The 24,417-nt window shown below is 36.7% G+C and overlaps 1 protein-coding gene across 48 annotated transcripts in view; it reads right to left on the bottom strand.

Annotated features, from left to right (window-relative positions):
* The window catches only part of Rims2 (regulating synaptic membrane exocytosis 2), a 518,293-nt gene that overhangs the window by 234,606 nt on the left and 259,270 nt on the right, over nt 1-24,417 (bottom strand). For 28 of the 48 annotated variants that reach the window (XM_063257715.1, XM_063257747.1, XM_063257754.1 and 25 more), the window contains 3 exons: nt 4,264-4,331; nt 2,368-2,487; nt 279-378 (listed from right to left, as the gene is read on the bottom strand). In XM_063257715.1, coding sequence (XP_063113785.1) covers nt 279-378; nt 2,368-2,487; nt 4,264-4,331 — 288 coding nt within the window. Of the gene's footprint in view, nt 1-278; nt 379-2,367; nt 2,488-3,938; nt 4,148-4,263; nt 4,332-24,417 lie in introns of all 48 variants that reach the window. The other 20 variants (XM_063257709.1, XM_063257711.1, XM_063257713.1 and 17 more) reach the window with 1 other exon arrangement.

Genomic DNA, 24,417 nt, shown 5'->3' with positions numbered 1-24,417 from the left:
TTTTCACAAGAAAGAGAAGGCTAAAACAAAACAAAATAAATTAATACTAAATACAGATTAGACTACCCACCAGTAAAAAAATAAGATCAGTAAATATAAAAATGACTGTCTCTAATATGACATAAGACAGTATAGTTACAACTTTCCTTCAATGAATAAAGATTTACATCTGAGTAAAATGGGTTCTGTATTAATGGTCAAATCACTTGTAAATGAAACTTTTCTTAACTATTCTCAGTTAATACTTTAAATGCAAATAAATGATGGTAGAAACCTACCTGGTCTAAGATGTCCTACGGTATCAGCTAAACTTCCTTTTTTTACTTTGGTAATAAATGCACAGAGTCGACCTGATTCAGTCATCTTACCTCCTACAACCTGTTTAAAAGAAGAAAAGTATTGTTAAAATGAACATAGTGGAATATGTTGGAACACAGAGGAATTGTTCTAGATAGAACAATTTGCAGCTTCTAAAACTGTAATTTAATGTACTGAAAATCATGTGTTAAAGTAATGTTACTATTTGAAAATGAACACAGTCCTCAGAGATACCTCTTCATATTCCAAACAAGGGGCAACTGAAATTCAGGGCTAAAGTGTTGCATGCTTTATAAACAACTTAGCAATTTGCAACTTTTCCTTAGAATGTAAAATTCTTATTTTTGTCATTTTCCAAAACATATTATAGGAGCATTACATTATATAAACATTTCTAACTATAAATTTTAAATATTAACAAATATTTGTCACTTGTACTATGATTATGATGTAATAAATTGTCACTACTAGTAACACTTGAGTTACAGTACTGTGCACAAAGATGATGGTTCTTCGAAAGCTACAAGTTTAATCCCATCAGAAGTAACCTTCGCAAGATTTGAAGCCCAATTGTTCCACTTTATATTCGTATTCATATATATCTTTTAGAAAGAGAAAAACATTAGGAATAATTTGGAATCATATGTATACCTGTAGGAAGCTGAAATCTTACAAAATTAGTGCCTTGCTTCTGATTAACTACCATCCAAGCAATATGTCAGTATCATAGCAGATGAGTCAAATAATGGCAAGTGAATTCATTAGCTAAAGTAAGTTGGTTTTCTTTCTCTTGTAAGTAAAGAACATCTGAATTTAAAAGTCACCAGTTTTTCCTATTCTGTGCATTTATTCCATAATTATAGTGAATTACACTCTGTTGCAATTCAGTTAATACTTACTGGTCCTATGTTTGATTCTGATAACTAAGTGTAGAGGTCTTAATTGGACTTACATCCTTATATAAATATTTTTAAAATCTTGTGTAGTTTGACGAACTTTAATGGTAATAATCAATTGTATTATGTGCAGTTGTTGCTATTGAAAGCTTATTGTATACTAAATGCTTGCTTATTGAGTAAGTTAATCTCTTTCAGCTTCAATAATCATTACCCACACTGCACAAGCGATGAACTCCAAGCACGAAGAAGTTGAGCTGTCCAGTGCCGTGTGGCAGGAAAGGGGAACAGTCTTTCTCCCCTAGGCACCTGGCAGACCTGCTCCTCCACCAACACCATCACCCCGTCATCAGCATGACACAACCATGGGTTACAATGTCTCTGTAGGCTTAGCTGTTCTCTGCGTGAACACTGAGCACGATGACAGACGCAAATGCCCAGGTGAGTCCCAGCCACCAATGGCAGATGTCCAATCCCACCTACACCCAAACCATTCTAATATCTGCTATTTACCACAATATACAGAACAACTTCTGAAGCAACAGCTAAAACATTTACTTTGTTTTCATTGCAGCTTTTATTGGCCACTGATGCACAAAACCAAACAGAGCTCTGTTCGTTGAATTTAACAATTAATTTCCTGATATTTTACAAAATATGAATTAACATTCACATTTAATCTAAAATAAATACTCTTGGGGTTTCAAGTCTTAGGACAGTACTCTCTAAATACACACACACACATTTTACTACATTAACACAAAAGTTATATTCCTATGTAATGCACATATTATATTTCCTAAGCTTGCATATTGAATAATTAAGTAAAACTACCATTTTAATATAACATAGTATAGACTTAAAGGGAAGGCTTTATACATAATATAAGTTTGATCAATGTATGAGAATTCAAATTTATTGTAACCAGGTTATCATTGTCTTCCAAAGTTAAATATATCCACACTATTGTGGAATAATGGCAGCTTTTAAATAATATTTGGAAAATGAAAGGTTTTGGATGATGAGTGAGAACTTGTGAATATGGAAAAAATATCTAAATTGATATAGGTAGAAAGAGTTATTATATCCTTAGTTTTTCTGATAAATTTGCAGAGGAGTGCAGAGCCAAAATCTCACACATTTTATTACATACCTTTAAGCCAAGCATTGCTCCTGAATCTCGAGGTACACTTCCGTCTTTCAGACGCTTATTTAATAAAATACGACCAATTAAGCGATCTCCATCTTTGGATGGCTGCCAGGTCACAGGGTGCTAACATATTGCATCAACAAACAAAAATAAATTAGTGGTTTTTTTGACAAGTGACTTCTGATTGTACTCTTTAAAGTTCAGAATTCTAAAGTGTTATGATTACACAGACCAGCTCATGTTCCAAAACACTGATCAAAAAGCTTACTCTTAGAACCTCAATTTTATAATCTCCATATTTGTTTCAAAATCAAATTATGACAAATTCTTTAGTTCTTTGACACAATACTGAAGTTATAAAGATCAATAAAATCTGAAAAATCTAAAAACACATGAAAACTACACAGATTATCATTAAAATTCATAGGCAAAAATGACAAATTCTATGTCATTGAACTCCCTTAAAAATGAGAATTTCCCCTTCAAACTCTTTTGGAAGATTCTGAAAACTACTGAAGTAAAAAATAAAAGGCCAAATCATATTAAAACATGAAATCTAAACTCATAATGGAGGCTTTCCTGAGCATTTCTAGATTAACATTCTAAAAAACTGCACAAGCCTCCAAAAGTTTCCAGTGGTCTGCATGGGAGAAACAGGCCTCATTCGGAAGCAAGTGTAGATCACATTCCTTGCTTACAGAGATGTACCAATTCTTTCAAATCTTTGATTTGTTTAGCAAATTGCCTATTCTAGGCAAGTGAAATAGTATTCACTGCTAAACGACCTTGAAAATCTTGTTTATTTTTCTCAAAGCAAAACCAATGCCTTTATAAATAATGGTACCCTTCCATTACAAACAATATGCTAAATAACGAAGTAAATGATTTGTGTAATCATAGTAGTTTCAGTTATCTAAAAAACAGCATGCATGTCTTCATGCAAAATTTAGCAGGCAAAAGGACAAGTGCCAGTCAATCACATTTACATGGTAAAAAGATTTCAAAAGCCTCACTAAACTAAAAGCAAAAATAATAAATATCAAAGCAGATGGAAATGGTTCTAATACTAATTAATACTACATTAAAATGCTATGACAATAAAACAAAAAAGTAAAATGACAGTGAAAGGGAAAAAAGAAAAACAACTTTTTCTGTGCAAACAGACCCAATTTTCTCCCTTTTGCCTGGGATTCAAACTATTCATAATTTAATTTTCATCCCAAGGAAAATATAAGGAAACAATCAAATAAGCCAATCCAAAATAGTTTCGTATTTGCAGTTTATAATAACATTACCAAGTTTCACATGCAACCATAGACAAAATATTCTTTTGTTCCTAGGTTTTATTTTCAGTTGCTTATTTTTTGGTATGCCGTCAGACAATAAAAACAGCAAAACAAGAGGGTTTTTGGTTTGTTTGATTTTTATTTTGTTTTTCTTTTCTGCACCTTAAGAAATGCTACATTGACCCTTGAAATGCCCTGTCCTTTGTATTATGTTCTATTTTAATGGGTGACAGAGAGCAAACGAAGACCAAATGAGCAGGTAAAAGGCAGGCTCCACAATCTCAGTACCTTATCGCTATGGCTATGCTCCTCGTTAAGGGTTGTGCTACTACAGGTATCTACCCCAGAATCCTTAATCTGAGGCTCAGACCATTCCAAATCCTCTTCCAAAGAGTGGCCACCAAAGTACAGCATTTTCTTTTGTCTCTCAGACCTGGTGTTAGAGTCCGACAAAACTGCCTGCTCACTAGTTTTTCTTTTTCCCTTTTGACTGTCCCCTAAAGGTGTGGGATAAAAAAAAAAAGATACAAAAAGAAAACATGCAAAGGTGTAAATAAAAAAGGAAAAATGAAATGATAACAAAAATTAAATAGTAAGGCTCCACATGTCTCACCAAAGACATTGGGGATGCCTCACTGCTATGCCAAGACGTGTGGTCCAACCAGGTGTGATCCATGTCTCCTGTGAGAGCCAGACAAAGCACGCAGTAAAGGAGACAGAGGGAAAAGGACAGACAGAAACATTATCAGCACTGTAAACTCCGTGATCCTGTCTGGTTTCAAAAGTTTTGTCACACTTGTCATATGCACCAAAAGGAAATCAAGATTCCAAATGAATAAATTCATAGAATGTGGACTATCAGGATTAAGTATTTAGACAGACCCTACAGAAGCCTTGCAAGAAGCAGAAAGGCTAATAACAAGAATAAAACAAAAAAACGGGTATGTGGAAGAAGACAAGGACTATCAGCTGCATCTGTTTCCCATGCTATTTTTTTCCATGCTGGCACACAAGTTTGTTCTCCAAAGACTAATAAACACTTAAAAATTAAGTAGTGATTCTACGTAACTACTCTTTTAAAAGCCAAATAATAAATGTTTTTTGAATGCAGTATAATATTCCTTATAATGGTGAATTCTCAAAACTCAGAAGGGTAAAAAATTGGTTGTTCAAATGATTAATTTTCTATAAAAATAAAGAAGATTCATTCAATTTTTATTTTATAAATAAAATTAATTTCACTTAAATATTACTTTGAAACAAAATTTTTCAGAACCTGTATTCTTATAAAAAGTAAACTCTAAAAAATAATTTTGTTAGACTTCATATATTTGGCAACTAAGAATGAAATCTATTCCCCAAATTTAATGGATTTTTCCAACATTAATTCATGACAATTGAAAAGAATTTCTTTTTAGTCTACATATGGACATTTATGTTTTTAAACTCAATTCAGACTTTCATTTATTTAAAAATATTTACTGAACAACTGCATTTGCTATGACCTACACTAAGCCGTGGGATAAGGGAAAAATAAGGAAACATATTCACAACACAGTGAGGATAAACACAACAAATCATCAGCACCATGAAAGGGAAAAAAATAAGGTCGAATTCAGATTTGAGAGTCAGGAAACACCTTTAAAGTAGTGACATGAAAACTCAAAGAGATTAGCTAGTGAACAAATTCCAGGGAAAGGTGACACGTGGCACTGCAGGAACAGAATGACTGCAGCGTGTCTGCACCAAAAGGAAGCAGAGACTGCGGTGCTAACAACACTGACGAGGCATCATGACGTCACAGACAGGTCTTCTGTGCCAAGTAAAAGATTTTAAATTTCAACCAGAAGTATTTTAAGCAAAATGGTGACAATGTATCATTTGCATTTGAAAAGATAAATCTAAGTACTGTACAGAGACCTCACTGGAAGAAAACTAGACAATTGCAACGATCCCTGAAGAGGTGACTATAGCCTCAGCAAGGTGATGGCAACAGACTTGGTAAGGAGAGAGCTGATTCACGCATTCAGGTAGAATCAGTGTTAAATTAAGAAAGACAAGGTTCTGGGGCTGTTGACAAATGAATTAAAGAAAAGACAATGAATTACATGGAAAAGATTGGAGGGAAGCCCTTTTTCATAGGGAAGAGATGTGAGAGAATTAATTACTTTATTTCATAGAATGTAAGATACCTCTTACTGAGATTCATAAATTTCATGATATCAAACCTTTATGTTAGCATTTGTTAATAACAGTGGATGGTTCTGTTATATATTCTTTGTAATATCTACAACTTATTCAAGTGGGCATGTAATAAGGTCAGTCAAAATGAAGTAAAACAAATTTTGATATGGAGGCATGCATTGGGAATTATTAGCCTACAGATAGGACAGGAGTAAGGAGATCATGTAGGAGCAGAAGATATATAATTTATGATCAGGATGTTTAGAATTTAGAGAGAGACAGAGACACAAAGAGAGACAGAGACAGAGAGAGAGAGAAAGCACGTGCAGAGAACGAAAAGAGGAAATACATGAAAGATTCCACGTAGAAGAGAGTTCTCAAAAAATGAAGATCAATCATTTATTCGGGAAGGATTTCCACATTAAATAGGATGAGCAATTAAAAAGTATACACTTGATTGGGCAACATGAAGACTAAAGAGGATGTAGAAAGAGCAGTTTAGTATAATGATTATAATTAAAATCAGATTAAAGTGTTTGAGAAACAAAAGCGAGATTAGAAGAAAAATGTAGATGGGTAATTCTAACATCAATAACATCATCTGCAAACATGTTAGAAATGCAAACTTCTGGGCCTCATCCTCGAGCTAATGGGTCAGAAACTGACTGACTCTGGAGTCAGCCATCTTTGCTTCAACCACCTCTAACTAACGTGGGAGAAACACTGGGGGCTAGAAACTTTATTTATGAAAGAGAATGAAACTAAATTATCTAGCACACACAAAACAAAATTTGTAGAAAAAAACCACATTATTAAACCTGTTAGCAAGAAAAGTGGCTCTCAAGTTTTCTTCACAGGACAGATAAACAATTGGAATTTTAGAATAACACCATGCAAAGGTAAATGAAGATAAGCAGCCGGAGGTGAATTATGTTGCTCGCCCACTGGCTACTCAAAAAGCTGAGAGTATCTGTATCTCAGAAAACCTGACAACTGTAAATTAAAATTCTTGAATGATGAATCTGAAGATAATTCACCTCACAATCTTTCCTTTCTCCCAATGCCTACAATCTACTAGAAAGGTAGAAATGTAAATATTTTCTTCATAAAGCAAATAAACCCTTTAATCATTTGAGGCTAATACAAAAACACCTGACTGAACTAAAAGGCAGTTTTATATATAATAGGCACTGAGCAAACACTTGTGGAATGAGTAAAAACTGATCTGGGGAACTAGTTTTAAATGGTCCCAGCTATTAATACGTACATAATACTTACCACTTAAATTCTTATTCTCTGTAGCTGCTAACGGAAGACCTACGGGAATAACATCTTTCTTCAGTAATAGTACAAAAACATATTGCTGGGCTTTCCAGTTCAGAGACAAGAATTAAAGACACAAGCACCAAATGAACACCAGAGGTTTAGCTCAGTGGCATACGTGCCTGCCTGGCAAGTGTAACATTGTGAGTTGGATACCCAGTCTGCCCCTCCCCCTAAAAAAAGAACCACATGAAAATTTTAGAATGCAAAATAACCAACATTTTAAAAAGAAAATAGAAGGGTTCTTTGCACTGGGCAGAGAAATGACTCAATGAATTTGAAGAGAAAAGAAAAAATTAATCTGAAAAGACTAATTGAAAAGTAAAATAAAATAAAATGAACAGAAACTTATACCCTTGAAAGACCATAAAAAGGTGTACCACTCATATCACTGAATTTCCAAAAGAAGAGAAGAAACCAAATGGACTGAAAAAGCACTCAAAGAAACAAGGGCTGGAAATCCTCCACATACGGCAAAGCTAAGAGCCTGCAGACACAAGAAGCTATGGATGCCCCAGAACAAGACAACGCAGAGACTTCACACAGGGAGACAGTCAAACATAAGGTGCCTTGAAGCAACAAAAAGGAAACACCTCGCCTAAAGAGGGAAAATAATTTGACAAGAGACTTGTAATCAGAAATTTCAGTGGCCTGGAGGAAGCCGCACATATTTTTCAAATACTGAAATGAAAGAAATGATCTGCCCAAATGTTAATTAGGATGAAATTCTCTGTCAAGCCTGGAAACCATTCCAGATAAAAGAAAATTATGAGAATTTGTCACCAGCAGACCTACACTACAAGAATAGCTACAGGAAGTTCCAGAAATAAAAAGAAAAACAAAAGGAAGGAATCTGAAATTAGTGATAAGAAATGAAAACCACGGTGAGCACAACTACAGACAAATATAATATATTTTAATTCTCTCAAATGTTCCAAATTATGTTTAATGCTTGAATTAAAAAGTAAATATTATTCGATGGGGATTTCAACATATATTCAGAAGATATTTAACACAATAAAATCATAGATGAAAACGTAAGCGTAAAAGGTTCTTACATTTCACTTATCTGATTAAATGTAAGCACAAGCAGAATATAATAATTCATGCATAGAAAATGTATTACCTAAAGCAACCAAACTTAACACATACACATAATGAAAGAAACATTACAGATAAATCAAAATGCCCCTCACATAAATATTCAAATAGCCAATAGAAGGACAAGAAAAAGAAATCAAAAATGAAAAGGAAGAAACTACCAGAAAACAAAAAATAAAATGACAAGCAACAATAAAACTGCAGATCAATATTCTTCATGGATATACATGAAGAAATTCCTAAAATACTATTACATGTGTAAAAACAATTATACATATAACCAAGTATATTATTCTAGAATGCAAGACTGAATAGTTCAAAATCAATGTGATCCATCCAAATTACAAGTTAAAGGAGAAAAATTAGGTGAATCTATTACTGACAACTGATGAAAATTCATAATCAGAAAATGCAGAAAATATGAAAGAGAAAGGAACTTAAATAAATGAATAGTTAAAACATAAAACTTACCAGCTAAGGTCTTACTTAAAAACAAAAGTTTGAATGCTTTACATGAAGAAAAATTTCATCAAAGACCATATTTATCAATAATTGCCAAAAAAGGTACATACCAGATGACTAAACAGGTTAAATGCACACCACAGAACGTGTTTTTAAAAAATTATTTATGATTACAATATGTGTGGACCTCAAGTGCATTATGCTGAATGGTTAAACTGATAAGAGAATGTTTTACTAATTAAATCATATTTTATGTGATTGCCTTGAGCAGTTGCAGATGGTATTAGATGTCACTATAAAGAGATCAGGATAATCTTTGTTGTGGTGTAGTTTAGGATTTGGTAACAGTATCAGTGACACAAATCCATACATGTGGGGATATGGCCTTACATGTGCAAGGCCCCAGGTTTGATCCCCAGCACCACCACCACCACCAAATATGTCTGAGAACTACAGTAGTGCCCTTATATACACAGTTTCACTTTCTGTGGTGTCAGTTACTTGCAGTCAATTGGTTCTGAAGGAACTGATTGAAAATCCTGGAAATAAACAATTTGTAAGATTTAAACTGTTGTTCTGAGCAGTGTGATGAACACACTTCTATGTCAACACACTGATTCACCCAGGAACTGAATCATCTTTGCTCAGAAGCTGATCAAGAGACACCACATTTGCATAGCTTGTACTATGGTGCGCTGTTGCAACTATTACAGATAAACTGGAAAACACAGTATGTATAAGTTTTTGTACTCTCCACAGTTTCAAGACTCCCCTCAGTGAACTTAGAAACTATCCCACCCAGGTAATGGGGACAACAGTGCACACACTATGCTCCAGGGTCAGCTTCCTGATTTGATACAAGCTGTAACCACTGCAAGAAACTGAAGGAAAGTACCTGGATCTTTGCAACTTCCTCTAAATCTATCATTGCTTCACAGAAAATGTTGAAAGTACTGTGTCACTGCCTTTGCAGACAGACATCTTATCACTGGAAGTGTGTGAAGAAAAGGTTAGGGTCCCACCAGTCGGGGTGCCATCCGTCGGGAAGTTACACTGCAAGCCTGTGAAATCTCACCCAACGCTGGTACTAAGGAATTCTACTGGTGTAAATTAAACACACTTAGGTATGAGGATCTGGCTATAAAGAATAAAAAGATTCAGGTCTTAGTTTTATATTTTCTTCTTCACTTACGTCTCCTACAAAATTAAAACAAACTCATTGTATATTTGTTTCTATTTTAAATACAAAAAAGACATTCAGATATTCTACTTACAATATTTTTATACACTCATTAAATTAAGGCAAGTGACACAAATCTATGCATGTGGGGCTGTGGATGTATATTTTACAGAATTGTATTTCATTATTTCAGGTTAATAAAAGTTTTAAACTTAAATCACATAGCATACAAAATTGACCTTCAACATTCTGATTTTAACTTAATCATGTTTACCAAGTCACAGCATTTTACCTTAAATTTGTCCTACTACTGCCCCAACAAGAGAAACTTTGATTTTATCCTTTTTTCTTTCCAATTTTCACTTTGTACATGTCATTTTAAGATAGCCCATGTAACTTTTAATTCAGCTTCTAAGAACTTTTATGTTTCATCCTAAATAATTCTCCTTCTTACTATAGTCTTCATAGCTTTTACAACTTAAATAAGTACCAAAGGTACAGTGCTTAATGGTGAACAATCAGTTTGGAGTGGGGGCAGGTCCTGTTTTATAACGTTTCTACCTCTGTGGTGCAAATCCTCCTCCTTTGCTAGTTTTAAGCTCTAACACAGTATCATTGGAAAGAGGTAAACATCATCAGTCCTCAGTCTGGTGCGAGCCAGCAGCAGCACAGCCGTGTTTAGACACCTAAGCGGCTCCCAGCTTTGCCCATTATAACTCTTGTAGAGAACACCTTGGCAAGCTACTTAACAATCATTTCCCATTCCCTAGAATTATGAATTCGAAACCAGTTTTGATAATTTGAAGCTCCTTGATCATGATTATGAAGTATTATGAGCAGTAATTAAGGCCAAAAAGACAGGGAAAGGTCTGTTGAGGAGTATTCCAGAAATTCTCCCTCATTCTCAAAAGGGAACCTGAATAAAGGGGGCTTAGAATTACTCTTCCCATAAAAATAATGAGGTGATTCTGAGCATAAAACCTTAGTAGATGCTGTTGGATACCACACATATGGACACCTCAGTATGGCATACATTCTCCAAGTGGTACCAAGCATAGCAGGCTGGGTGCTCAGAACAGACTTCCTCCCCTGGCTGAGAACCACACTCAGGCAAGGAGTTACCCTGCCCAGAGCAGTCAGTCAGCATCTAGAATATCTCACCCTTTCACCTCATTTTAGTTTATCTCTGAAGGTCTACCAAAGTTCTAGGATTCTGTGGTTTTAGTGAGGGTCCACACTGCAAAACACTTCCAACTTCTCCCTCTGCCAAGACCTTCTTCTATTCCCTCACGTGAGTCATTACAAACAGCATCCTCTCAATAAACTGCATAAAAGTTTATCTCAGTGTCAGTTTTCTATGGAATACATTTATGGCAGTTGGGCCAAAAATGGTCCTAAGAAAGACTCTGAAGTAGGATTTTGGAGTTGGGTCTCGGTCAGGTGAGTGGGCAGTGGGAATTGTATTACTAGAGGCAGACAGAGTAATCAAGGTCTCCCTCATGAGAGAACAGTTCAACTGTGAAAATTTTTCACCAGTGGTGAACTGAAATGGGAAACTGGTAAGAAGGGTGACAATCTCAGATTGTAAATTTCAAGAGATAAGGGAATTAAGTATACTGATTATAAATGTTATGACTAGTGTTGGGGGCTACAAATGAATTTGAAAAAGAATGAAAACGTGTTAGCAGTTAAATATTGGAACAATGAAAAAATGAATAGTTACCAATATAAAGTGAAAAACAAAAGATAAAAGATTTCCTCGGGAACACACAGCTAAGAATCAAGCCTAAGCCCTAAGAGTAAAGGTAAAAAGTAAAATCCTCAGTGTACAGTTTCCTATACTAAGGGCAGTACCCTCAGAGTAACTGAATCTGAGGGTACAATAGGAACATTAGGGTTTCATGCACTTGAACCCCCTAAAACTAGATTCTTTGAACATTCTGAATTCCAAAGGAAACCCGCAGGGCCCTCTCAGCCTACAGCCATTCCTTGTTGTTGAAGGCGAGCACGTCCACCTGCTTGATGACTACGCAAACACTGCTTTCTTACAAAACAGCACATGATCCTTTCAGTATCCATTTCCATTTCTCATCCTGGCCATGAGGCCAACAGGATTGAGTTACAATACAATTCAATGACATACATTCAAAACCTGTAACAAACAGGTTTCTGAAACAGAAACAAAGGAGCTCCCCCCACCCTGAATACACCATAGGTTATAGCTAACTTGTAATGGGAAAACCCAGGAAGTTATCTATGGGAATTAGTCTGCATGGTCCTGCATAGAAAGGAACACTGAATCACACACTTTGGTAAGGAAACATTTATAGATGTAGAAGCACTCTCCTGTGATGAAAGATTTAACACCTTGGCAAAGGCCTTTGGAAATGACGTTTAAAATGCTACAAGGACAGCCTTTGGAAGAATGGAAAAAGTGATGGCCTAAACCAACTAAAGCAGAACTGCAACATTTGAAAGCAAGTAAAGACTGAAAGATTCAGGTAAGCAAGCATGCTAAAGTACATGCCCCATATAAACCCAGCAGTCAGCCAGGAGGTTCTAAGAGAGAGGCATAGGACTTTCTGAAATAAGAAACCAACTGTTGAGACCTATCATTGCGAAGATCAAAGTTAACTTCACTTTGAATGACAGGAGCTGACAGCAGAAGATGCTGTTACTTTCTGGGCTCACTAGTTGTAAGGGGATGAAAAGGAGCCAGAAATAGAAACCATGTGAGAGCTATTAGCAAACAATCAAATGCATGGTGAATGCCATTATTGTAAGTATAGAGTGAGTGGTAGACATAGGTGCTGATCCAGAAAAAGATGAGAAAGATGGAGTACAGCATCCCTAAAGGCAACACAGATGGGCAATCTATAAGACAATGCTTAATATAGACAATCAACACAAATAAAATATGGATAATAAAGAGGCAAGAGAAGCTATCTGTCTCAGAGCCTCTTTTATTGCTTGGAAATATCTAACACCTACAACTTAGAGGAATTTTTTGGCTCATAGGTTCAGTCCATAGTTTAATGGCTCCCAAAAGCACAGGTAAAATGGCAGAGGGCCCTAGTGGAGGTCAAAGTGCTCAAGCTCTGTCAGCCAGGGAGCAGAGGGAGAAGCCTGGAAGGGAGATATACCCTTCCAGGTTATTCTCCCATGACCTACTTCCAACCAAGCCCCACACTCTAACTTAGCAAGCCAGGTTTGGAGGAGACACTCAGCTCTAAACTATAACATTTTGCCCTGGTCCTCAAAAGGCTCATGTCCATCTCATTACACAAAACATACTTAGTCCATTTCTAAGCATTGCAGCATTGCTGAAAGTCAAAGTTCAATATGTCCTGTGAAACTCTAGGCAAAGTTATAGCTATGAGCCCTTATAAAAAGCAAAAAGAAAGTTTAACACTGTCAAGATACAATGGCACAAGGTAAACATTGCTATTCCAAAAGCAAGGAAAAGCAGGATACAAAAGAATCATACCAAAGCAAGACTGAAATCAGCAGGGCAAATTTTAAATTCTATATCTATGTCCAACACTCAGGTAACTTGCAGCAAGATGTGAGCTCCAAAGGGAGCATTGCTGGTTGCAGCCCTCATGGTCTCTCTCAGGGTGGCTCCACTCAGTGTCTGTGGGTTTTCTCAACAGATGTTCCACATTCCTGCCTTCTCAACTTTCTGAGATCTCCACTGCATTTTTTGCTTCACTCTCACAACTTCCTACACTGCCATCTCAGGAGCAAATAGCGTGGCCTCCTTGGCCTTCTTCTTAATGGAAGCCCCCCTGATGCCAAAGCCCTTGTATTCTGCATTCCCATAAAACCAGCACCATGTCAATAATGTCAAGGTCTGTTGACAGCTTGAGCAGTAGCTAGGCCCGCTTGTATCATGGCTGCAGAGGGCCATGGATGTTGAGTTGGCTGAACTCCAGAAAAGTCTTTCCTAGTTGGCTTAAATAAACTGGGTTCCCTAAGGCTCTCTTTTCAAACCAAAGTGTTTCATTACAGTCTTGAGGTGCAATGTGAGGTCTTTCCTAAGATGTCCTCCTCAAGCTATTTTTCCTATTCCCCTGTTACAAAGTACTTGGATTCTTCTTACTGCTCATATTTTTAGCAAATGTGCTCTCTAAGGCACCAACTTTGCAGGCACTTCCTTTACAAGCTTCAGTAATTCCATGATTCAGTGATCCTATGATTCTACATAATAAAAATTACAGAAGTTTTAAATGGATATATATCATATTTATAATAAACCCACACATTAGTTATTTGGCCTGTGGAGTTAAGAACTACCATAATGGGCAAAGTCAAATTCTGAGGGGACCCTGGAAAATGCCTCCTGCCACTGACAAAAATAAAAATCTAAGAATGCAAAATTTTGGCCCACATCATACTCTCTTTTTAATGCACTCCTAAAAAACAGATCCATGGATAGACTCTAAATAATGACAGTGAACTACTGTAAACTTAACCTAGTAGTCGCCTCACCTGAAATGACTATGCTACATGTGGTATCCTTCTAAGCAATACGTTCTCCTCTCTCCTGAACATGAAACCAGCTCTTGGTATTGCTTCACTGTAACTGTCATTTTCCACTGATGAGCATTCTACTCTTCCCTCAGGGAGAGCAGGAGGTGAGAACACAGTCTGAGTGGGGGAAAGAAAGAGTCAAAGATGGATGGATAGACAAATGGACAAATAGATAGATACAGAGATAGAGACACAGACATATCCTCAAGTGTATGATATGCAGACACTAAGCTAGTAGAACACATTTTGCTCCATTTCCATCAAAAATAATTAGAATCATTCCACACCTGAGCTGGACAAGAGGGCATACTGACAGCCTCTATCAGGGTTATTAACTCTACTAAATTCTGTCACTTGGTCAAGTGTTGGTTACTTATTTCTCACTGTTGAGACAAAATACCCAACACCCAAAATGAAAATGAAGGAAGGAATGGTTTATTTAGTTCACAGTATGTGGAGGTTTCAGTCCACTATCAATTGGCTCCAAGGCAGAGTAGTGTGGTACAGGGGCAACAGTTCATGGCAGCCAGAAGACAGCAAAAGCAACAGAATCAAAAGGGGAGGAGTGCCTATTTCCCTCCCTTGTACTGTTTGCAGACTACCAATTCCAGAGTGAGCACAAAATTCACTCCACCAATCTCAGCACTAGGCAAAGAACTAATCATAAATTCTAGATTCAGCCACCTTCAAAAGGCCCACCCCACCACATGAGACTCTGGGGGGGACATCCAGACACAAACCATGACATTCAACCTCTGACCTCCGCCAAAGACTCATGTACATCCTTTATACAAGAGACATTTAGTCCATTTCCAGGAGTTGCCAAATTCCTAATTGTTTTGGCACTGCTGAAAAGCCCAAGTCCCAAGTCTTCTCCCCAATATCTAAAGCAAAATTTGAGCTGGAAGCCGCTCTACAAATCAAAAGTTAAACACTTAATAGCATTCAATGGCACAAGATAAACCTTACCATTCCAAAAGGTACAAACAAAGGGATACAAAGGACTGGGATCAAGTAAGTGTGATGATATTCAGCAGGACAAACAGTAAGTTCTGTAGTTCCATGTAAAAAATCTGACACAATCTGTGGCTAACTGTGAGCCTGTAAAGGCCTTGCATGGCTCTGTCCCCACAGAACTTCCAGTGGTTGACATTCCCATGGCTTCTCTCTTAGGCTCCCTCCTTGCAGATTTCCTTAGATGATGCATGTTCCTGGCTTCTCTAAACTTCTGGGGTCTCCACTACATCTTTGCCCTCACACTCACAGCTTCACAAACTGCCCTCTCAGAAGCACATTGCCTGGCTTCCCAGGCCTTCTTCTGAAATCTGGATGGAAGCCTTTTTAACCTCAGAACTCCTGCACCTAAAACCTGTGCCATATGAATGATGCCAAATCTGCTGTCAGCTGCAACAGTAGCCAGGCTTTCCTCTTTTGGCCATAGTGGTAGAGTGTCTAGATCACTGGGTAATATGAATCTGATTCTAAGGAACAAATTCTCTATGCTGCTACCATTTTTTATTCTGGTGTGGCCACCACCATTTGGAATCTGCAGCTTTCTCCTCAAAGTCAAGTCTCACTTTTGCAGTTTTGAGGTTGCAAAGGCTCGAGACTTGCTCCTTCTTGTGATGCCCTCAGGTTATCTTTTATATTCTCCTGTTCCTTCTCAGCAATTAAGAGTCTCCGCTCTATCTTTGAAGCACAGCTTTACTGGAGCTTTTTTCCTGGCAAAACTGACAATGTTTTAAATCACCCTGCTGGGCTCTTGGCTCTTGATTCACACATAAAGCTAGTTAAAAGCCCCCAACAATAGCAATGTCACTGCCTCAACATTCAACTGTCTTGAAATTTCTTCTGCCAGATTAATTAGTCCTCTGTCCTTAATCTCAGTCTCATGCAAAGTCTCTGTACATGAGCACAACACAGACAAACTTCTTGCCAAGCCATAACACACATCATCTGGAGACCAATAGCCAATGCAGCCTTTCTTCCCCGCAGAAACCTCCTGGGTCCAGTCCTTACCAGTAGGATTTCTATCAGCATTACGGTCTTCTGTGCTCTGACCTGAGTCTCCTGTACAGAACAGTCTAAGGCATTCCAGCTCTACTCTTTCAGGCAACATCTCCAAATCTTTTCAAACTCTTCTCACAAGCCATTCCTGAAGGCTCTTGAACCACATGGCCAGCTATAGTCACAGCAATGACCCCATGTCATAATACATAACAAAAAGTCTGAGAGCATAAGAACATTCTTTCTATGGATATCTGTTTTCTACAGCAATGAGAAAAAGCTAGCAATTATATGATAAGTCTTATTTAGGCACATGTTTTCCAGAGGATGGAAAGTTAATTTGTAATTCATGGGCCTATAAATATTAAGGACCCAAGGGTCATAGGCATGGCCACATCATCCCATCCAAGATCAAACACAAGTTATTACAGTCTGACCCACCACCGATGAGAAGGAAAAACATGCTAGGTAGTCTATCTTTTTGAAATATGAAGGCAGCACATTTTAGAATACTCTTAAGACTCATTTATTCAGAATAACAGAAGGGAATGAATTTCTAATGGAACCCACAGCAAGAAGAAGGTCTAGAATACATCCAGCTCTGTGACTTGGGCCATATGTAAAACACTGCATGATGTTAGGAACATCCATGTTTGGAAAAGAAATCATGTAAAATTTATGGCAAGCCCCAATAGAGGAATCATAATATACATTCCTAGGTTTCTAGATCAAGGTAATGCAATCTGCCACAGAGAATTATATATTAACAACTATTCCTAGTATGCTCCTAGCCCTAATCATACATCATCACTGACCAAATAGCACATATGCTCATCATAAACTGGGGCTCAACAAATTCAGCTAACTGAAAGGTTAGATAAGCTAAAAAATACCCATTATAAAACAGAAGTTGTGCATCCATGTTTAAACAAAAGTATGGATAGAGGGCACAAGTAAATTTCATTTCCTTTTGGCTCATACCTATAACCACACAAGCATCACTTATGACTTTCTGGGAAAAGAAGATGCAGTATGCCTAGTTCCGGGAGGACTGGCTCAGTGACTTCCAAAAGCATATTGATATTGCAGTGCAGTCCTACTCAGGTATAGCCCTGAAGGACAACAGTGAGGAAAACTAAGCAAGACAACATATGGTAAACCTCATCTCTCACTGTATAAAAGAGAAGTCCTACAAGGTAAGAAGAATATTTATGATCACGGGCAGAAGCAGATGGTATGGATAACTGTTTAGAGGTCTAGGAAGGGAAAATGTAAGTTTTGGGAATAAAGGTATTTGTAGAAGAGGCTTTTACAAATGAAAAAAAAGTATAAAAGTGTACAAAACAAAACATAAATGAAGGCACATATCACACATTAAAACTCTTAAGGCTGCTAGGCTTAATGAACTCAGAATGCCAATGACCCATGACTTTCAGTATTCATGCTCTTCTGCAGCTCCCCCCGCGCCCGTAGGCACCGATTTGTTTGTAACCATAGAATGCAGTGGGAATGGTGCTACATGACTTCAAAGCCAGATGGAGGTAAGCAGCCTTGTGAAAATCTATCTCTATGAATCTTGGCCACATTCAGAGTCTTACTAACTAAAAACTGCAATGTTGGAGAGGCCAAATCCAAGAGCACTGGTCAGAATCTCAGGTGCACTGTCTTCCAACAAGCCCTATCAAAATGTCAGATATTCAAGAGAAAGAATCTTCAAACATTGGCTGCTACAGTCTATCAGCTAGATTCCATCAATTAAAAGTCAGTAACAATATAACAAGGAAAACCAACCAACTTCACCTTGCCTAAATTCCAGATTCACCAAATGAGAAAGGGAAAAACTTTCGAGCGTCTCTAGTTACTTTCACACACGTACACGCACACACAAAACAACACAACACAACTCTGGAAAACATCATTAAAGACCAGTTTGATGATGGTTGAGAAAACAAGCAATCAGAAAGCATAAATTTTGTGTTCAGAAAGCATAAACTTGACTTGGGGTAGAAGTGAAAAATCATGACCTTGTCAGATAAATTAGGAAAACTCATCAAGAAACAGAGACAGTCAAAAGTTTTCTAGCCTATGATGATTGTCCAACAAAGGACGAATGGCAGATCAGCCAGAAATTTAATAGGAAGAGAGGCTCTCCTAAATGCTAGATAAACTCTGCAAGCAGACTGACAAAAAAATTGTAACGTGTACAAGGGAGATACTGAGAAAGTTATGTACAAAGTAAACTCAAAGGGTATTCCTACATTGTATACACAGATTAACTGGCAGAATGGAATCCTTAAAAAATCAAATATTTGAGCACAGCTTGTGCTCAAATCTTTGACTGACAATTAGATAGTTAGACACTACCAACAGAGATAAAAATCTTTGGCAATAGGCTCCAAAAAGAATGAAACAAAATGCTTTTTAAAGCTTATTTTTTTGTCCAGTTAAATATTTATTGAACGACTCTGTGCTAGGGAACTGTTCTAGGTAGTGAAGATACATCAGTGAAAAAAGTTTCTACTCCTATAAGACATTATTTATTTCAATAATAGCATTTTTACTGTATGAGAGTTTAGTGCAAATGAAGCACCACATCAGATATTTCTATATGGCATTCCATCTTCACTATCAGATTATCATAAAAGCCTCACACTTTGCAGATGGGAAAAGTAGTGAGACAGAGATAAAACAGTAACTAAGGTCACACAGCCAGTAAATATCTGAACACACTTTTGAAACTTGATAGGTTTCATCTCCACATGGTTTCATCATCGACAACAAACATGCTTAAAACAGAATCCTATGATTGAGAGAATATGGGTGATTCCATTTCATGAAATAAAACTGTACTGCTAACAACTGAAGCATTATAACTCAAACTCTGAAGAAAATAAATTTTTCCAGCAGAAAAAAGCAAAATGAATTATAATGGTTTAAGATTTTTTAAAAGCTGAACAATGATGATTTAGTAATCTTTTACAAAATATCATTAACTGATGTCAAGACGGCTGTGGAAATGACCGAGAGGTACTGTGTAGTAAACCAGGGTTGGCAGTCTTCTTGAAAGGGCAGAGCAATAAATAGTTTTAGTCCTGGTGGGCAAAGAGCAGCATCAGAGGTAATGTGGAAGTGTTAAAGAACAACAGGAGCACTGCCTACAAATTTTATTGATGAAATTTAATCTATAAAAATAATAATGGAGTATAATTTTTGAGAATTTAAGTCCATACATTTTGGGGTAATAGTTCACTTAACTGGGATTCAAAATTAGTTTTTCCTAGCATCAAAACTGACTTTAACTGTACATATTTTAATGCTGATTTGTAACCAGACATGGTATATTTTCTTTTCATTCAGATACTGCTAATACTGATAATAACTGATATGCATCTGTTTCTAATTGAGCACACTCATCCTTTCTAACACCTTTATAGGTTTTACTAGATTCTTCTGTATATTGCATTTTAACAAGTTATATGTTGTAGATCAGCTGTTTCTAGTTAAAGGCGGGGAGGAATGTCCTCCATTGCACAGTACAATGGATTTTGAAACAGGAAAGTTTGTTTATATTTCCACTGAGGTTCAATAAAGGCTGACACCATAGTTTGCCTCAAAAAATCTTTCTACTGAAAATTTCTGTTAGAATTGAAATCTTGGTTTTTTGTTTTAACCTTTAACACCAAAAGACATATAAAAAGCAGAATAACAGTTTTGTTATTCAAACATCATTAGTTACTAAAATTATTTACCACAACCCTAAATTTTTCTTATAATCACTGCTTTTGTCTTGTGATTTTTGGTTGACAGAGAAAAATCGTGAACCTACAGCAGAAGCTGAGTCATCCATTGTTTAATAACAGTGGTTGAGTCAGGTCTCACTCTGAAACAATTCAGTTTTTAAAAAAACAGCAAAATTGTATCAGAAAAATTTTATAGAGGAAAAGTCAGGAGCTTTAGTTTCTGCTTATGACAAATTTCCCAGACTAACAAAAGTTAAGTTCACAGCAGCAAATAAAGTCCACCATTGAAAATGTTAGTTCAATAAAACATGACAGATTCAAATAAATTCCTGATGGTGAGAAATACAATGAATAACCATAGTTTTTAACACCCACATTTTCAAATCTTTTAGACATTTGCCCAGAAAAATCTTGTTCTGCTCCACACAGATTGTAAGTGTAACACAGATTTAAGTAAAACATGTATTTTCAGCATGTTCCACCTAAACTATACAGATTTAGTCTTTTCTCTGTTCCCCAGTTGTTCCACCTAGATGTTCATAGGGCTAATTCCACCGTCACTGCAGATTCAGGAACAGTTCCTCAAATAAACACATGAGCATGTTGGTAATGCCAATGGACTCATCACAAGGTAGGAAAACTTATCTCCCGTCATTTTCTTTATTTTTAAACTGACCAACATCCTCCAATCATCAAGCAACCTTTTCATTAAAAGGTTAATAATCTTAGGTTTATTTTATCTCCCCACTGGTAAAGGACTTTCTTTACTTTTTATACAGAACTTCTGCTATAATAACAATCTATTTTAAATCTTCAAGTTTTGCTGGCCTCTAGTTTCTGGGGTTGATAATATAGTGCAGATGATTAATTCAGTAATGTGTGTACAGTTTCAGTGAATGATAAACATGTAAGTTTGTCATCAGTTTAACAAGGTGATTCACACCCTACAGTCCTTTGAAATCATAGCACTCAAAGTCCACTTTCTTAATCTCTTTGACATGACGCGTATGTGCCAGTCAAGAGAAACGTCCCTGCAGATGGTGTCCATGGCACTCAGAACAGCATCCCTGTCACCATACAGTATGCTGAGCAGCATGCGTGTCAGAAACCCATGTGGTATTTTCTGCATTCCAAACTAATTTCAACAACTAGTCTGTGACTCACCATTGAACTTTTTATTCAACTAACTAAGGACCCTATCATATAGCCCCTGCTCTAAAATCTGTAAGAATTATTTTAGTACCTACTTGAGGACTAAGTTTTCCATTTAAAACAGTTCTTTTTCTGGAAGCAAATGCTTAATATGACATTTTATTCTAATTAATCAGGTAAGATTTCTGCAAAGCGAAGGAATTACTGTCTGAGAAAAATTTAAATGCTTCATTTATCAGAAAATTAAAAATTTTCCTTTATTCTCACTTGTAAATTCACCTTCTGGCTATGAACTTTACAAATTAACTTTGAGTTAGTTTAGCCTCTTCATCTGCTTATATTCATGTCAAATAATTATGAGTTCCAAATCAGATTTATAATATATATTTTCATCTTCATAACTCATCAAATGAAAAATAGTCTATTTTTAGAGAAGACATAAAATAATTTCAGAATGTGGCCTAATATAGCAGCACAATAATTAGTTATACCCATCTAACTTTAGCATGCCTGAGTTCTTTTTATTCAAAACTGAAGCTCTAAGACTCACATTACAATTGGTGGTAATTTCTTAGCATAAAATTATTTCATCAATAAAGGAAATGTATATGTAAAAGTATAATCAATTTTTGACCTTTAAAATTTTTACTTGTAAAAGTCTTTGTAAAATAGTGACCTAAAATCTAATACACTATTACTTACAACTCACCAAAATTATTTGAGTCCACTTGACCTAGAATTCCTTAATTGTTCTTGAAAGTCATAAATTGATACCTCAGATTTCTAACCTGTGCTATTATTTCAAAAGTCCATCTTCTTTGCAAACATATACAGAAATGTCATTGCTTAAAGATTTCAAGAAATCTAAAATTACAAAAAGGGATAAATTTCACTATTCATAATACCTAAATTCATGCAAATGTAAAGCTGGTACCTTTAAGGTTTCTAATACCTTAGGACCCACACATCTGTTAAGAAGGTATGTGGTTGTGGTATCTTCTTCCTGTGTTCAGTCTTTTCTCCAAACAACCTCATTTCCCACCTCCATCAACACTTCATCTCAAAATAAGTGCATTGTCCTATTTTCAAGAATTGATTAACAGAATCAAACATTTTACAATTTACAGCTTAGAAGATTCATATTCATGCGTTCTTGCACTTAGCAGCCCAATATTTTTCTCTTTACAGAGACACAAAAGTCTTCCAAAAACCAGTTTAAAATCATCACATTAGGCTCTGAACATAAAGGAAAGTAAAAGTTTTCGAAATGGGTGTTTAAAAAAAAGGTTGGACTGATGCCTTTTATGTGATTGGGCAAACAACTGACAACATGACTATGTAACTGAGGTCCAAAGTATATTATAATTTAAGACTTAATTTATTATAATTTAAGACTAATCAGAAAAAGTACAGCACCCAGAACATACCAATTTGATGTGGGGATGTAGCTCACTTGTAGATATCTTGGCTAGTATGTGTGAGGCCATGGGTTCCTTTCCCAGCACTCCACACACAGACACACATATATATTGTATCAATTAGCCAAAAAACAACATTTCTAAATCTATATCTATGTCTAGATAAAAGGAAATGAAGGAGGCAAAAACACTAGCACCAAGCGGGCCGTAGAACTGTAGTATAAGGGTATAGCTTTCAAACATTTTGGCCACGACACACAGTATGAAATACAGCTGGCCATCCTTATCCAAGGTCTCCGTATTGGAGTCACGCAACTGCAGATCAAAAATCATCTGTAATGGTTGTGAAGACATTTTTCCTTGTCTTAACTCTCTAACGGATACAGCCTAATAAGTATATTCTGCTAGGTATTATGAGCCATCTAAATATGGCCAAAACATACAGGAGAACATGTACAGATTACATGCAAAACTATGCCATTTTATAAAAGTAAATTGAACATTCTCAGACATGAGTATCTATTAGGAGTCCTGGAAATAATCCCCTTCAGGTGCCAAGAGACAACTGCAGTGTATGTTTAGACTGAGACTAGGGAGCAGTGAATGCACCTATGGCACACATGCCACTAGAGGCACGCAGAGCCCTCTCTGTCCACACACAAGCCCAGCCACCCAGCCACCAAGCACTGGATGACTGCACACAGGGGCCACATGCACGCTCAGAAAGGACTACAGAACCAAGCAATGGCATCACTAACAGTTTGGGCATCTGGTCCCTAAAAGTTTCTCCATTACTGCTACAAAGTAAGCACTCACAACTAAACATCAAAACTAAAAATGCTTTACAGAACTGTAATACTTACTCTGTACATTTCTCTGGTATTTTCTACACTTTTCTAATCCACTCTTTTAAACTTGTTTTTTAAATACTGGTTGTCACACACACACACACACACACACACACACACACACACACACCCATTGGTTCTGAAAGTGAGGAGAGGAGGAGAACAAGGGTCAAAGATGAGGGGCAAGCAGTGGGGAGAGGAGTTCTATCCCAGAGGTATTTGGCCACGGCTGGGGAGATATCAGAATGTCAAAACTAGGGTTGAGTTCCACTGCTATCTCCCAGGAGAGGCTAAGGATGCTGCCAAACACAGAAAGCACAAGAGAATCCCACAAAATGATCATTCAGCCCCAAATGACAATAATGTGGAGGCTGAGATACCACATCTAGATTTTCAGTAAGCAAATCAAAAGCAAAATTACAAAGCCAATAGTATGTTTTAAGACTTAAAAACATTTTAAATTTTGAGAAAGATACCCAATATTTAAATTCAGAGATATCACAACACCAGCAACCTAAGACTCATCTGTTCCATAACTTCCAAAGAAAAAGAAAAAGAGATGGGTTTGTGCTTTCCTAACCTGACTGTGCAGCCCCAGGTGGCCTTGTTCTGAGTGACTGCATGTTGCATCGCACAGTAGGTGCCAGGCTGTGCTTCACCCTGAGCATTTCCATTTTATGACACAGGCGCTTGGTCCTTTCTGAGTACAAACGCTGAGACAAAATGACTTGTTAATTTGCATCTGCAAACAGATAACCACCAGATGTTGGACGCAACAAACTTACCCACAGAAGCAACTTCCAGCTGCCTGGCATGATC

Source organism: Cavia porcellus, unplaced genomic scaffold, assembly GCF_034190915.1.
Source record: "Cavia porcellus strain 051 isolate PalLab524CR breed Dunkin Hartley unplaced genomic scaffold, mCavPor4.1 scaffold_10, whole genome shotgun sequence".
Taxonomy (NCBI): domain Eukaryota; kingdom Metazoa; phylum Chordata; class Mammalia; order Rodentia; family Caviidae; genus Cavia; species Cavia porcellus.
The sequence above is the reverse complement of the archived record's forward strand: the minus strand, read 5'-3'. Positions and strand labels throughout refer to the sequence as shown.